General features: G+C 47.6%; 1 protein-coding gene across 10 annotated transcripts in view; it reads left to right on the top strand.

The window, feature by feature from the left end:
• RASAL2 (RAS protein activator like 2) overlaps positions 1-14,671 on the top strand; it is a 206,580-nt gene that overhangs the window by 120,963 nt on the left and 70,946 nt on the right. For all 10 annotated transcript variants that reach the window (XM_044439125.1, XM_044439124.1, XM_044439123.1 and 7 more), the window contains one exon: positions 11,274-11,374. In XM_044439125.1, coding sequence (XP_044295060.1) covers positions 11,274-11,374 — 101 coding nt within the window. The remainder of the gene's footprint in view (positions 1-11,273; positions 11,375-14,671) is intronic.

Raw genomic sequence — 14,671 nt, 5'->3', positions numbered from 1 at the left:
TGTGTGGCTTGCCGGTCTTTCTTGCACTGGGGCCGTTTCTTTTGTCTGTGCTGTTCCATTTGCAAATGCGGCTTTATTGCCCTAAGGTATAGACCACCACTCCGGCCCCATTATTTTTGTGGGACGGGGCTGCAGCCATATCGCTCCTGCCGCCGCTGCCCATGCCCCCTTCGTCAGAAAGGCCGGTCAGCTCGGGGGTTCGTAGCAAGGCCAGGTTCCCCTCTTTTTCTCTATTCCGTTTTGCTCAGTTGCGCTAATAGGCCAAGTACTGGAAGCCCAGAGCCACCTGCACTTTCCCATCCTCCCTCCCCTGTTTCGTTCAGCCGTTGTCTTCTGTATGGAAAAGTTTTCTGGCTGGAGGATGAGTCTCCTCTCTCCCGGAGATGCGGCCGAGTGGCTGGATAGCAGCACAGAAGACGAGCGAAGCCTTCTCTCTTTTCTTGGTACGGTAGGCTTGGAATCCTCTTTTCACCATTTTATTGGCGGAGACGTCTGGAGATGGGTTGATTTTTCATTTGGGAATCGTCAGAGGGATGCATTTAGTCACGTTCTGTAAGCAGGTATGAGGTGTAAAGTTTGACTTCAACTTGAAATGCACCTCTGTTCAGCAGGTAAGAGGTGCAGCGATAGGTATGTATCACAGCATTGTTTACATCAACTGTGCCTCTGAACTATAGCATCCTGTTTAGCCTGCTGCTCTGTTGGCCTACTAGAATGTGCCTAGCTCACTCACAAGAGGAAATCCATTTTTTGCTGATGTGTTGCATCTGTTTGGTAAACTTTGAGATAATTTAAAGTAGAAGAAATAGTCACTTGCGTAAGGCATGCGCTGCTGGACCAGAGTGCTGTCCGCCTAGTCCAGCAGACCCCAGCTGGGATAGATCTGTGCAAGTTGGGCGTGTTGATGGCCTTCTCTCAGGAGAGCGCTCCGTTTCTGGTGCCCGGCAGCATCCTGGCAGCTCCATTTAGTTAATAGCTTGGGTGACCCTTTAAGAGCCCACCAGAACTAACTTCTGTGGCTTCCTTTTCACTCTTCGCTGCATGTGCGACTTTTGAGTTTTGGTCACCATGTTTTGGGTGAATTCCCATCTACGAGGAGGAGCACAGGTCAGCGTGCTTAACAGAACGGCTGTTCATCGTGCAGCTGGCCCTGCAGGAATGCTTGGGCTGACAACCGCGTGATGTGTTCGGATTCCCATGCAGAAATATTCCTGTGGCTGCAGTGCAGCATCAGGAGGGTCCCAAGATGCTAAGCAAAAAAGTTAGTTGTGAAATAGGAATACTGAAGATTTTACATGTCTTCTTCATCGGGGCAGGGCGGGGCGTGGTCATTATTTTAAAGCTTTTTAGTGGATTGTTGAGGCTGTTTAAAAGAGATTGTGACTTGAGCAAATACTCACAAGTCTTAGGATTGGCCATTTGCTTTTCTAGTACTAGACAAATTACAACTGCAAGGTGTAATTTCAGAACAGAGATTTTTGAAATTCTTAAATGGGGCATTTTGGAAGGCTGACATTTGTTCTCCCCATCACACTAGTTCAGCATCTGAAATACTTGGGAAATTGGTCTCTGGTAGCTATTTCATGTTTTACATCTTTCTTAGTAAACGTTTATTTCTCCAAGATGCTCAAAACACCAAATATAGATTTCCCCCTATTTTAACTGCACAACAACCCTTTGAGGTAGATTAACTGAGAGTGGGCGTTGTGGGAGCTGGCCTTTTATGAAGCACGGGAGGAGGGACAGTCGCTGAGCGCACTTTACAAGGATACCAGGGAACAGACCTAGGAAGGCTTTTTGCCTGCATTCCTTGGAGGAGCGCCACGAGCCCAGGAACGCTCCCTGCGCAACGTGGAGCGAGGGCCTAATTCAATTCAAGACAGCTCCATATGTCCACTTGCCGATGAAGCGAAAGAGATGCTGAGCCAGGGCTGATGCATGACGGGGGTACTGCAGGAATGCCTCGCCCGCCTTTCAGCTTTGCTTTTAATCCACTGCTCCTGCGGCCCACAGAAGAAGGAGAGCTGTCCAGCTGTTTTGAAGAAGTTTCTCCCTCCGTGTGCCGCTCGAAAACTTCCAGCACAGTGTGGGGAGGAGAGGAAGCAGCACGGTATTGTTCCTGCAATGCAGGAACACGATGCCTTCCTGCTCAGCAACGTTGGCATGGGGAGCAGGGAGACTGTGGTTCACGGACGAGGCTGGGAGGCCAGGGTGGGCGTTCCTGTTTACCAGCAGCAGCTCAAATTCAATTCCTGGGACCCACAGTTATGGGAAAGGAGGTGGCAAGGCTGGGAAAGATGACGACTGTTGGAGTGGAATGGACCGGTGTTCCGGCCCAGTATAAAGTCGCTTTCTGTATTTGTGTAATGACTGGCAGAGTTTAGTCTGGAGAGGCTCATGAGCTGCTTTTGGGGAGGGGATTTGCCCGGGGGGGGGGGGGTCACCATTTCAAGTGTCACCTCTTAGCCACCACGTCTGTTAGCCTGGAATCAATTCTTCTTGGCCTCGAGAGCTAAACTTTGTCTACCAGCAGTAACCGCATGTATTTTGATGAGCAACTTCGCTAGCGAATGTGTTTTGGTAGTTGCTGGCCATCCAAAATCTTTCAGGATTGTTGCCTTCATGTATTATGTAGCTTGTTTGTTAGTTAATTACATATCCTCCAAAGGTACGTGATGCCACCTGTTTTTAAAAGAACCATGCCTTGTCTGTTCATATCAGTAAAAGAGAGTACTTTATAAAACTTTCATGACGCTGATTCTTAGCATTGAGTCATTCTGTCTAAGGGGTCGTTACGTAAGTGGCACGTAAGTGGAAGGTTTTCTTCCTTCACTGTTCCTTCCATGAATGGTTTGCTTGGTTTCTATTAGGCTCCGTGCAACTAAACCTGGGACAACTGAGCTGAAAGTTAGCTGTTTAAGGAGCACTGTGATGCAGGCAGTGACTAAGCGATGCACACAAGGTTGAATCCAAAGGGGCCCATGCGCCAGCAGAGAGGACAGAATTGGTGGCATAGACGTTCCCGTGCAGCGCTCTGCATGGCCCCCGTCTGCTCTGGAAGGGTGGGGAACAGATGGGCGGCATGTGACAAAAGGGGCCAATTCACGGAGGAGGAGGCTCTCAATGGCTACTAACCTTGCTTAAGGACGTGCTACAGCTGTTCCCAGAGGCAGGATGCCTCCGTGTACCAGTTGCTAGGGAGCCTGGGCAGGTGGAACTCCTGTACCCATCCTGCTTGCGGAATCCGCTGGGCAGCTCTTGGACACCATGGGAACAGAGTGCTGGACTGGATGGGCCATTGAACTTGCTCCAGCGTGGCTTTTTATATTCCTAGGAAGGAGAAAATGGCTATGCGAGCAGAAGACCACTCATTTGTTTATTTATTTATTTGGAATTTTTGTATGTCGTCCCATTCGCATAAGCCTCGGGACGGCTTCCTACATCATAAATAAACACGCTACGGACAAGTACATATAAAATCTGGATTCATCCTGGCTAAAAATTTAAAACCAATAAATAATATTAATAATTATTAAAATATCATTTAAATAAAAAGGTCTTGGCCTGGCGCTGAAAAATAAATAACGACGGTGCCAGGCAGACCTCTCTGGGAAGCGCATTCCACAGATGGGGCGCCACTGCAGAGAAAGCCCTTCTCCGGGTACTCACCCTCCTAATATCCTTCACGGAGGGCTCCCGGAGGAGGGCCTCTGCCGCCGATCTCAAGGGGCAGGAGGGCAAATATGGCAGCAGGCGTTCCTTTAGATATGTGACATGTGACACTGGATGTAGCCCCTAATATTAGGTTTTATAGTTAGTCCAATCCAACCTGGTATTAAAACAACAATGAACAGAGAATAATATTCATCATGTATTCATAGAGGGTCTCAACACAAACATATTGGCTCAGGCATTACAAGAGAGTAGCAGAAACTTTTGCTTCCATTTTCAACTAACCGCAGTTACTCATTATGTTTGAACACAGACTTACAATAAGCCATAGTTTTTTATGATGGAAATTAGCTGAAGTGAGACTCAGGCTGATATACAGCCTCTTTCCTCTACTCTTCTACTGTGGGCATGAAGAGGAAAATGCAAGTTTTTTGCCCCTGTTGAGGATTAATAGCACCTTGTCATTTTGTCTGAACCTAACAAACTGCAGTTAATCTCAACTACAGTGTATTTGTTGAACCAAGCTAGCTTTGTAAACAGTGGTTTGAAGCTGGCTTGGTTCAAGAAACCATGGTTAGGATTAAACAAAGTTTAGGGCTTAGAAGTAACGTTAAATTTCAGCTAATCAAAAATGAAAGTGAAAGCTTCCAATCACTCCATTGTGGAGGAAGAGGAGGAGGGGAAACACTTGAATGTGAGGGTCATTATGGCTCATGAGCGTCACAATAAACTATGGCATCCAAACTGAACCAATCTGAACTTAGCCTGATTTGCTAACCATAGTTAACTTTTAACCACAGTTTATCTCCATATGTAAACATACTCAGCCGCGAACAGAATAGATTTTTTTTCTGATCTCCCTTTGGAACCACCCTAAAGGAATGGAGAATGGACAAGCCGGAGGGTCGCCTAGGTGGATTCCTCTGGTGTTGTTTTAGAATGCAGCCAGGGTAGAAGCTTGTTATTTTGCTTAAGCGATGTTGAATGATGACCTCCAGCTTTTCTTACCAATTCAGTGGGTTGTTGCTAAGTGTGATTCTTTCCTTCACCACCGTTGCTCCCACACACCTCTTTCTTCCTTTTGTCATTCCAGGGACGATTCAAACAGGTTTACTTTCCTTGACCCACTATTACTGTTTAGATGGCAAAGGAGCAGCAGAAGACAAAAGCCGCACAATAATAAAATTCTGCAGAGAATGAAGGCCCAAAGGAATCCCCCTTTCCTGTGTGAATTACAACTTGTTTTCAGATCACCAGCATTCATAAAGTAAAAACCCAAGCTGTCATTCATCTTCCCTGTCAGGAAAGGAACTCTATTTGCAGTTATAAAAAACTAATACAATAGAAAATGCTTTACATCTGAATTGTATGCGTGGTCTATTATTTTCATAATGTCAGGCATTCTGTTTCATTTTAAGATGTTTCTTCAGTTCCAGATAGCCAGGCGTAGGGCTAAAATAGCTATTTTTTCTTATGACAGCTGGGGAAATAAGATGTTACAAATACTCTAGATCAGTCGCAGGCAACCTGGAGCCTTCTAAATCAGTGATGGTGAAACTTTTAGAGACCGAGTACCCAAACTGCAACCCAAAACCCACTTATTTATCGCAAAGTGCCAACACTGCAATAACACCCGAAAGCTGAGGTTTTTGTTTAGAAAAGACAACTCATACATTAACATCTTTTGTCTTAAAAGAAAAACACAATAACAGAGCTTTCAGTTATACAAACAGGTTTTTATTGGAAGGTAAAAATTTGCATTTGGCATGTGTTTGCCTGCTCTGAAAAAGGCATCTGAGTGCATTTCCTGCCTTGTGGGGGCTTCTACTAAAATCACAGCCAGTCCAAGCAAATATAGAAACATAGAAACAGAGCGAGTCAGAAGGGGTCTCCCGGGCCATCTAGTCTGACTCCCCAGCTCCAGCCAGCTCCGCTCACGACATGCCCACAAAGGATATATATATCCTTACTCTCGTTTTCTTAAATTCTTCACAAACAGCTAAATATGATGCTGCAGATTCAAATATGCCAGGGGGACAGCACAATATTAAAAGAATCTCAGTCTCTTAATTAGAACATCTCTGCTAAATCTTAGATATTAAATTTCAATTTTTCATATGAAAACTCAAAACTGAAATCTTGTGTTAATAAAAACGAATGTATTAAAACTCACAACCAGGCCAAGCAAATCTCTCTCTCTCCTTGGCAGCACACTGAGCGGTCATGCGAAAGCTTGGATGAGTCACGGCTAGTGAGTCGCGGCTCATGACGTCATCGCCTGGCGCCGCTACTCCTTTCCGAGCGTGCGCATGGCCCCTATGTGCGCTGTTATCCGATGTTCGGGTGCTGAGGCGATGTTGGGGTGACTTGGCTTGTGTGCTGACAGAGAGAGCTCTGCGTGCCCACGGCGGCACACGTGCCGTGGGTTCGCCACCACTGCCCTAGATGGTGATGACTAGAGTTCCCACACTTCCTGACCGTTGGCCACGCTGGCGGAGACTTAAGGGAAGGAAGCCACAACCCTGAATGTACAAGCGCTGAGCTCACCTATCACAGACAGAACATTGTGGAGGGTTTCCATTCATAGGGTTGCCATAAGGCAGAGGTGACTTGATGCGCATAACAACACCCACAGGCCAAAGCCATGTGGAAACATAGAAACAGAGCGAGGCAGAAGGGGGCTCCCGGGACATCTAGTCTGACCTCCGGCACCAGCCGGAAGACCCCCGGCTGCTGAGGAGAGCTCCGGAAACGGTGAAAGCAAGCCAAGTGGGACAACCAGAGCGCCAGTAGTGGCGCTGCTGCTGCTCAGCATTTATGTAGCAGTCCGGTGGAGGACTGGGGGCAGGTGTACCCTCGTTTCCCCATAGGGCAAAGAGCAGCTTTAGGCACCGTTTTCATCACAGTGTGTTAAGCAGGAAAATGGTGCAGGGGAGGAGGTTAACCCCTTTCCTAGCGCTGGATTTCTCCGCCACATAGCACTAGGCCCCGAACACTCTCGGTGGTCTCCTCTGCCTTGTGCCAGAGACGCGGCCAACAGTCACTCCCGCGCGGCACTCCTGCACTGAACCGCAGCTCAGGGCTGTCTGCACTGCACCTCGTAGGTCCTTATGGAGGTGTAAACGTACGGGAAACTGAGGGACTGGAAACAAAACAGCACAATTGGCTTCGAATAACTTTCGTTGCCTTTGCTGCTGGGTAGAAAATAAGCTGTCGTGCTACCTCGAGGGCCTGATTTAGACTTTTTCTACCAAAGGCAAGTTGCAAGGTCTCCTCCATTCCTTCATTCATTCATTCATTCATTCATTCATCCACTGCCCCGTCCATCAGCCAGGATGAGCTTCGGGTCTCATCATGCCAGAGCCTCCATTGCCTTCTGCTTGCTGCTGCAGCTTGCGTGGCCCCGACCAGGGTCCTGTCCGTTTCCCTTGCCCATCCCTGCAGCCATACCAGCAAGCCGCTCTGTGCTTGTGCGCTTCGCCTAGTCCACAACTATGCTAATCTTGGGCTTTTGTTTAGCTCAAAGCAGGGCAGTTCCTATTTACTCACTCCGCGGATCCACTCCAATGCTGGCTTCTCTTCGTACTTCCTCCTCCGTGGGCAGTCCTTCGAACTCTGCCTGGCCCTTCCTCTGCCTTTTCTGCGTAAGTCTTAGATCGTCCATCCTTCTTCTGCCTTTCTTTATTCTGGAGCAGCAGGAGCAGGTGCACCAAAATAACTCCCTTGTTGCAACAGGACAGGACTGCTCCCTGGACATCAACTCCCTAGATGCTAGTCCAGCCATCCGGAGTGAGCTGTGTGGTCAACCACGTCCCCCTTGCGCACTGTGACTGGGTTCCCACAATATCAGAACTCACACTCAAGTGTGGGTGGCTTAAGAGTTGGTTGTTGTTGAAGTGCAAGTTGTTGTGCTATGTGAATTGGTTAATCGTGAGCCAACAGTTCACAGCCAGCAACAAACCATGTGTTGGGTTGTTCATGGGTTGCTAGTAGTTAACAAACCATGGTTTGTTAGAGGGCTGAGTTCACAAAGCACAAGAGCCCATGCTTAAAAACAAGCCACTGCTCAATAACGCCTCATACTCAGTTTCAAGTGTGGGTTCTTCTGTCGTATGAACCCAGCCATTAATCATTTCCGGCTTCCCTAACCATGGTTTAGCACTACATCTGAACACTTCAGCAAATTGTGGTAAAACATGCTCCTGAGCTTCAGTCTGGAAAGACTGGGCCTGAATAAGGTAAACTTGCTAAGCCTGAGGTAGATCAGGGATCAGGGTAGCTCAGGCCTCAAACACAATTACTAAAGGGCCCTAAATCAGAAGATCTGTTTTCAGGAAACGCAGATGCCTGCTGGCTAGATATTGGATTGAAGAGGGTTGATCGCAAACTGTTTGGTGCCCCAAGGATTAGAGTCTAAGGGCTAAATGTGATTCTCATATTTTATCACTGCCTTAATGGAAACTCTTTACAGTGTGGTTGTAGCACTTTGCTTTGAAGAGAACCACTCTCCTCCTGGCTTGCTTCTGAAGAGTCACCAAAGCGCACTTGCTAGGAGAGTAAGCCGTGATGAGAGCGCTTTGGACAATCGGCCACCTTTCCGCTCTGCCCCACCCCTCTCTGCAACGCGGGATAATAGGGCTGACAGGGCGGTTGTAAGAACTACTAAGAGAATTCACGTGAAGGTGTATGGAATGCCCTGTATACTCGAAAAGCACATCATCCTTTTTGTTGTATGAGGATGACTGCTTGCTGTGCAGAGGTCTGTGAATCATTTCTTGAACTTGTTTCACTCTACTAGTATTGCTAGCAAAACCATGCAAAGATGAATATTCTTTTCGTGTGTGTGTGTGTGTGTGTGTGTGTGTGTGTGTGTGTGAGAGAGAGAGAGAGAGAGAGAGAGAGAGAGAGAGAGAGAGAGAGAGAGAGGGAGGTTTGTGCACTGGTGTTGAAGATTCCCGTTCACTTTTCAGCCGTAGGGAGGGGACAGATAAAAGGTTTTCGGCTCAGGTTGTCGTGTGGAGACAGCAAGATCTGTGCCTCAGTCGTGGTCCTGCAGTGAATTGTGGAAATTTAATATTTTAAGATGGAGAGGTGCATTGATTTTTACAGCAGGTGAAAATATTGCAGACGCACTGTGCAGCAGGCCTGGTAACAGGGAGGGAGGGCACCAATCTAATTTTGGCCTGGTCACAATAGTATAGATTTTCCACCCAGCTCAGCAGAAAAGCCACTTTAAGGGCACAGAAGCAGAAGCAGCAGCTGCAGCTGCAGCATTTTCAGCATGTTGATGGGCACACTGTAATACCTGGGGCAGCTGATTGCAGCCTTCTTGGGGGGCAGTGCCTCCTCCATCCATTCCAGTGTGAACTTGTATTTTATCTCCACCTGAGAATATCCCTCTCCCCTCTTTAAGTCACATCTGTGGCCCTTCTGAATAGTGGGGCTCGGCTGATCTCAAGGTCACGCATTTCTGGTCGGTGGGAGCTGTGCAGGCAAATGCAGGTTTTTCTCTGTCAGCCTCTGGCTTAGCCTGAGCCGGCTTCCGATTTTGACCATGGATGGCAGTAATAGGATTCCTGTTTCTTTCTGTATGACTCTGCAAAACTCAGCAGACTGTGCCAAATTACTGAAGATGCTTTGATGGTGCGGTGCAGTTTTTCCGTGTGAGCAGGACCAGTCAAGCTTCTGATGGTGCTTGATGATGCCCTGATTGGAATAAATCCACATCTTCTGTTGCAGATGCACACTGGTTGTTTGATCCATTCATTTTTCAAAACAGAAAATAAAATCTGTGATCTTATTCAATGTGTTACGTGCAGCAGTACAATCCCCCCGTGCCCCCCCGTGTGTGTGTTTGTGTGTGCGCGCGTGTGTGTGACTCCTTAACTTTTCAGAGGTAGAGCTTGTAACCTGGGACAAAACAAACCATCTCTGCAAAGCTTTTCAGAGGCTTCAAGAGTACTAATTCTGGAACAAGAAAACAGCAGACATACCATTCATTTCGGGGGGGGGGGAGAGACAGACGCCCCTGTGTTCAGTGTCACTTTATGCTGAAGGCTTGTTGGACTTTAAATATCTCTGTTGCAGAAGGTTTTTCCCCCTGTTCAAATAAAGAAATCCACATCCTCAGATCTTGCTATCTCTAGTTTAAAACCAGGTGATGTGCCCGTTTCTTCTTGTGACCCCTCTTTGCCTATCTAAGCAAATAATTCTGGAAGCTATGCCCAAGTCTCTTGCCTGTTACCCCTTCTGTGCAGCTTGCTGGTAGAGAGTTAACTACATTCACATTTAAATGAGGAGGAAAGACATACCCACCTATCTGCTGGTGTGAAACTCTAACAATTCAGCAGAAACCCCTTTTCTTCTCCCATGACTGTCTCAGTGTTGTTTTCTTCCGCTCTTCATGGATGCACCGTGCAACTGAATTAATAAAATCAGAATCTTTGATCCGAAAGCATCCCAAGCAAACGTTGCAGAATGATCTGGGGGGAGGTGTGGTGGTTATCTGCTGGTGGAGAAACCCTTGTGCCCCTGAACCCGACCGACTGAGCCTCTCCTCGGATGCCTGGGAGCGCGATGGACGCGGAAGTATTCCGGCACTGAGCGATGCTGGCTGTTGGGCGCCCGGTAATAGCCAGAGAGTAACTGATGAGGAGCATGTGCGCTCGGAAGGGATGAGTGAATAGCTGCAGTCTTCTTCTCTCGTGCGTTTCCTCCTTGCTCGCTGCAAGCGGTGCAGAGGGGAGGGGGCGGGCCGGGAGGACACCGGCTTTCTCTCGCGCGGAAGGAGCGCGGATCCCCAGGGCCGGGAGGCCAGAAATGGAAGTTTGAGCCGCATCTGCCTCTCGAAAGAAGAGCGGCAGGAGCAAAAGATGCCGGGCGCCGGAGCCCGCGCGGCCCCGGCTCGGTCGGGGAGATAACAGTGGACCTAGGATGAGGCTTTTGCTCTCCTGGGCTGAGTGTCTTTCCTCTCAGCTTATGCCGTTGAACTAGCGATGGGCAGCAGTTGCGATAAAGGTATCTGTTGTTTTCTCTGTAAAATGTGCTCATGTGATACTGGGTAACACCAGGAAAAACTCTGTCTGGTTTGTTTCATGCTATCAGAACAAGGAGAAAGTGGCCTGCCTGCAGAGATGTTTTTATATTGCTCAGCGTCAAGAGTGAATACTTTGCTGGCCACAGGCTGCAATCCGATGCATGCATACTTTGGACCAAGTTCTGTTTAACTCAGCTGGACAAAAGATACGCTTAGATGTGAGCTGTTACTGCCTGAATTAAGCTGCACGAGACCGACCTCTGACCTTTATCTGATTGTGCCCAGTGCAATTTATATGCGGAGCTTCTCCTTTCCAGGATTTCATTTGCAAGCATTAACTCTCTGCATGCCTGGCTCGAAGCAGAGTGCTCTTGAGTCGCAGGTAAAGCGTGTGTTGTAAATTGGCCAAGCGAGCATTGGGCAAACCAGAGTTTTCTGAATGGCAGGCAAGGAAAGGTTTGCTTTGCAGATAACTTTTCTGTAACTTGTAATGGTGAAGAACGCGCCCTGTGTTTTGGGTGCAACAGCCTTTCCTATTCCTCACCTACTTTTTCCTTCCCTGCAGAAGTCCCCGCGGAAAGGTCTCCTCGCAGGCGGAGTATCTCAGGGACAAGCACATCAGACAAAACCAACCCCTCCGATGCATCGAACACGTCCCCGTTCAAAGTAAGTCTTCCTTTTCGTGGTGGGCCCCTCACCTGAGCGCCAGGCTAGGGCTAGAATGCTCATTATGAAACAACAGGCTGCGGCGGCCGCTTGGGGTTGAGAACTCAGCCATCAGAAAGCAGATGTGTCGTCCAAAGTTATCGGACAAATGTTTATCCTTGGATGGACTTTAGACTTGTCCAACTCTAGATCGGCCTGCCTCTTTTTTCCCAGGAAAGGAACAAACGAGAAGAGGCTCTTGTGTGCTGGGTCTGGGAGCTCATGCCGTTCCCCCACATTTTAAAAAACATGTTTGCCAAAGGCCAGCCTGCAATTCCAACCTGAACTGGAGTTTGGGTACTTCTCATGGGGAGGGTCCTCCTTTCATAGCAAGCCAAAAAGCAGTGCTGTGCATTTGCACCCTGGTTTCATGCAAAGGGGAATTTATCATTGGAAGGCCACGCTGGTAATCCCTGAAGGTTGTAAATTACTTCATTCTGTTAATCTCAGTCCAAAGAGATTGTTGTTTTGTTTTGTTTTGTTTTGTTTTGTTTTTTACACAGTAATTAGAGCATCAAAATAGACAGCACAGCTATTCTCAAATTTCTGTAGCTTTTCTACTGTTATACAGAGTGGAGACTCAGTTACAGCACAAATCAGGTTAAAGCTAAAGTGCTTTTTAAACAATATACTGAACTAGAGTTACACTTGTTAAAAGACAGCATTCAGCCATAGTACTCTGGGATTTTTTTATGATCTACTTAATGGTCAGTAATAAACTGGGGGAAAGGCCTTTGTTTCACATCACTTTAGTATTTTCTTTTACTATTGTGCTTCCCCCTTGGCTTTGCCCTTCTCCGTCTTTCCCCATTATCAATATTCAGGATAGTTGTTTCTAGCTAACCACTGCTATTATGTTATGTTTAGGCTTATTTATGTTATATTTAGGCTTATTTATGTTGTGTTTAGGCTTATTTATCTGTTAGTCCCCTTTAAAATCTTGCCTTATACAAATGCACATATCCATCATGGATTCATCTTAGCAAAAGTCTGTCTCAATGATTCTTTATGTGTGGTATATAATTATTTAATGAATATTAGACATGTCCTGTAGATCAAGGGTTAGATCTTGGTTTAGTCATGCCCAGAGTACTGTGACATCGGTTAATAGGAGTAATTTGCCCCAGTCGGCTCACTGCAATCACAACCCAAGTCATGAGCTCGGTGTTTGAACTGCTCCTCTAAAAATGCTTGTTAAATGGGGGGCAGCTCCATCTGAGACCATGGACAGGCCTGGCGACTCGATGCGCTGCTTCACCGCGTGCGAATGGTCAGGTTCAGAATCGGCGCACGCCATCCTGCGCTATTGACCGGGGAGCCAGGCAAGCCCTTTGTTCCGCCTCCTGAGAACTCACACTGGGATAGCTCCCTCCTCCTCCTCCTGTTCCGTTTTTGCTGAGCCCTGGCAATGATCCGTCTGTCTCAGATCAATGGGGTTCAGTGGATGCAATCACAATTTTTGCAGCTCAGGATCAGCCATATTTCCCCATCTCTTACGGAAGGCAATCCTCTTTTTGCGCCTGTTTCCAAAGGCCTCCGTTGCCCTGTGCGGTTTGTCTGTTTCGCAAGGAGTGTTCAAAGGACTGGGACCCATTCACATGACTTGACCTCCCCCCGCAGGGGCGAGAGTGTCTCGTTCGTCCCTCAGGAGTCCTGTGGGCTGTAGCTGATGGAGCGGCTTAGGCTGTTTGTCCGGCACTTAAGCACGCCCGCTCTTCTCGAGTCTAGAGATCAGGTATCTCCGTCTTGCGCTAAGACCCAAAGGGCTGCAGTCACACATTTCAATCCCGCAGCACAGCACTCGTCATATAGCCTCATTTCCCTGCCTTCAGGGGGGTCCTGCACACAGTTGTACGCACCGTGCCCCAGATTTGCACGATCTGCCTTTTTCTTGAGGGATGTGTGTCTTAGCAACGGTGCACGTGCGCACAACACACACACACCGCCATTGTGCACACGGTGAAGACACGGACTTGCTGCGCCTCCGCACTGGGGTAGTTCCCTCATGTGTTTTCTGGCCTTTTGGTCTCACTGGTGCTCTTGCATAGTTTTTCCATAAAGGCCAAGGGCTAAATGAGAGAGGTGTTCGTGTTCTTGAGTATTTCTGTGGAGGTTTGAGTGGCTGATGGCAGTGATTCCCACCAACACGCTTGCAAGGGCCAGCGCATGAATTGAGGGTGGCAGCAGGCCAGCCGGGAGCAGCTTCTAGGAGAACTTTGGAAACGGTTCTTAGGAATATATGCTTAAGTAGAGCTGCTTGTTTTTGAAGTTAACCTGAACACCTCAACTCGATTTCTCCTCCATACTTAGTTTTCCTCTCTCCTGCTCTCATTAAAAAGGATGATAAAGTATAATGGAAAAATGGCATCCCAGTTGCTCTACTTAGCTAGCAATGAAGAAGAATTTGGATCTGGGGAAATTCAGAAGGTGACCTTCCCAGCATTCTAAGCTGAGCTTATAAGGATGGGCTTACACGGCCTGATGCTTCAGTACCTTTGGCGCCCCTGAGCATCGTTTTCAGATTGGAAGTGCCCCATTGCTCAGCCTGCCAGAAGCATTCAGACCAATTAAAGATGAAGCCCACACTCCTCTTGTGGCTAGCAAGCCACCTCAACTGCTTGTTGTCTTCGGCTTCACAGCATGACCCATCTGCCACAGGATCGAGTAAATAGGAAGGGGTCATGGTGAAGGGGTTTTGGACCACATGATGCTCCCGGTGCCAACATTTTTCTCATTGATCTGTAAGTTTTGCTGTAATAAGTTCGGGAATAATATCCTGAGACCTGTTGCGGGAACAGACTCAAGAAGAAAATGTTCATAGTCGTTGCAGTCAAGTGCTCTTAGTTTGGCAAGTTTGTACTCCTTGACAAGAGAGGTTATGGTCACAGGCACATCAGCACTTGCCAGAGATAAAGGTTTTCAAACTCTCCCTCAGAAGAGAGCTGGATTAAACATGAAAACATTAAAATGTTTACTCTGTAGAGCAGATCGCCGTTGCACTGAAATTATCTGGGAGCTTTTTGTGTGGCAAATGTGTGTACTGTTTCTCTTGCTTCCACGCTCATGTACAATCACACAATTCAAAATATGATGGAGCAGTGTGCAAAAACCGCATCAGCATATCCAAGCAGAGGCGCATACTCTCTGAACAGCAGCAGATTTGGGGTAAGGCAATAGCACATGGAATGCCCATTCTTAAGGAATTTGGCAGAAGAGAGATCATCTCAGGACATGGTTCAGCAAAAGAAGCACAGAGTG

This window comes from Varanus komodoensis, unplaced genomic scaffold (assembly GCF_004798865.1).
Source record: "Varanus komodoensis strain SLA01 unplaced genomic scaffold, ASM479886v1 scaffold34_1, whole genome shotgun sequence".
NCBI classification, from domain to species: Eukaryota; Metazoa; Chordata; class Lepidosauria; order Squamata; family Varanidae; genus Varanus; species Varanus komodoensis.
The sequence above is the reverse complement of the archived record's forward strand: the minus strand, read 5'-3'. Positions and strand labels throughout refer to the sequence as shown.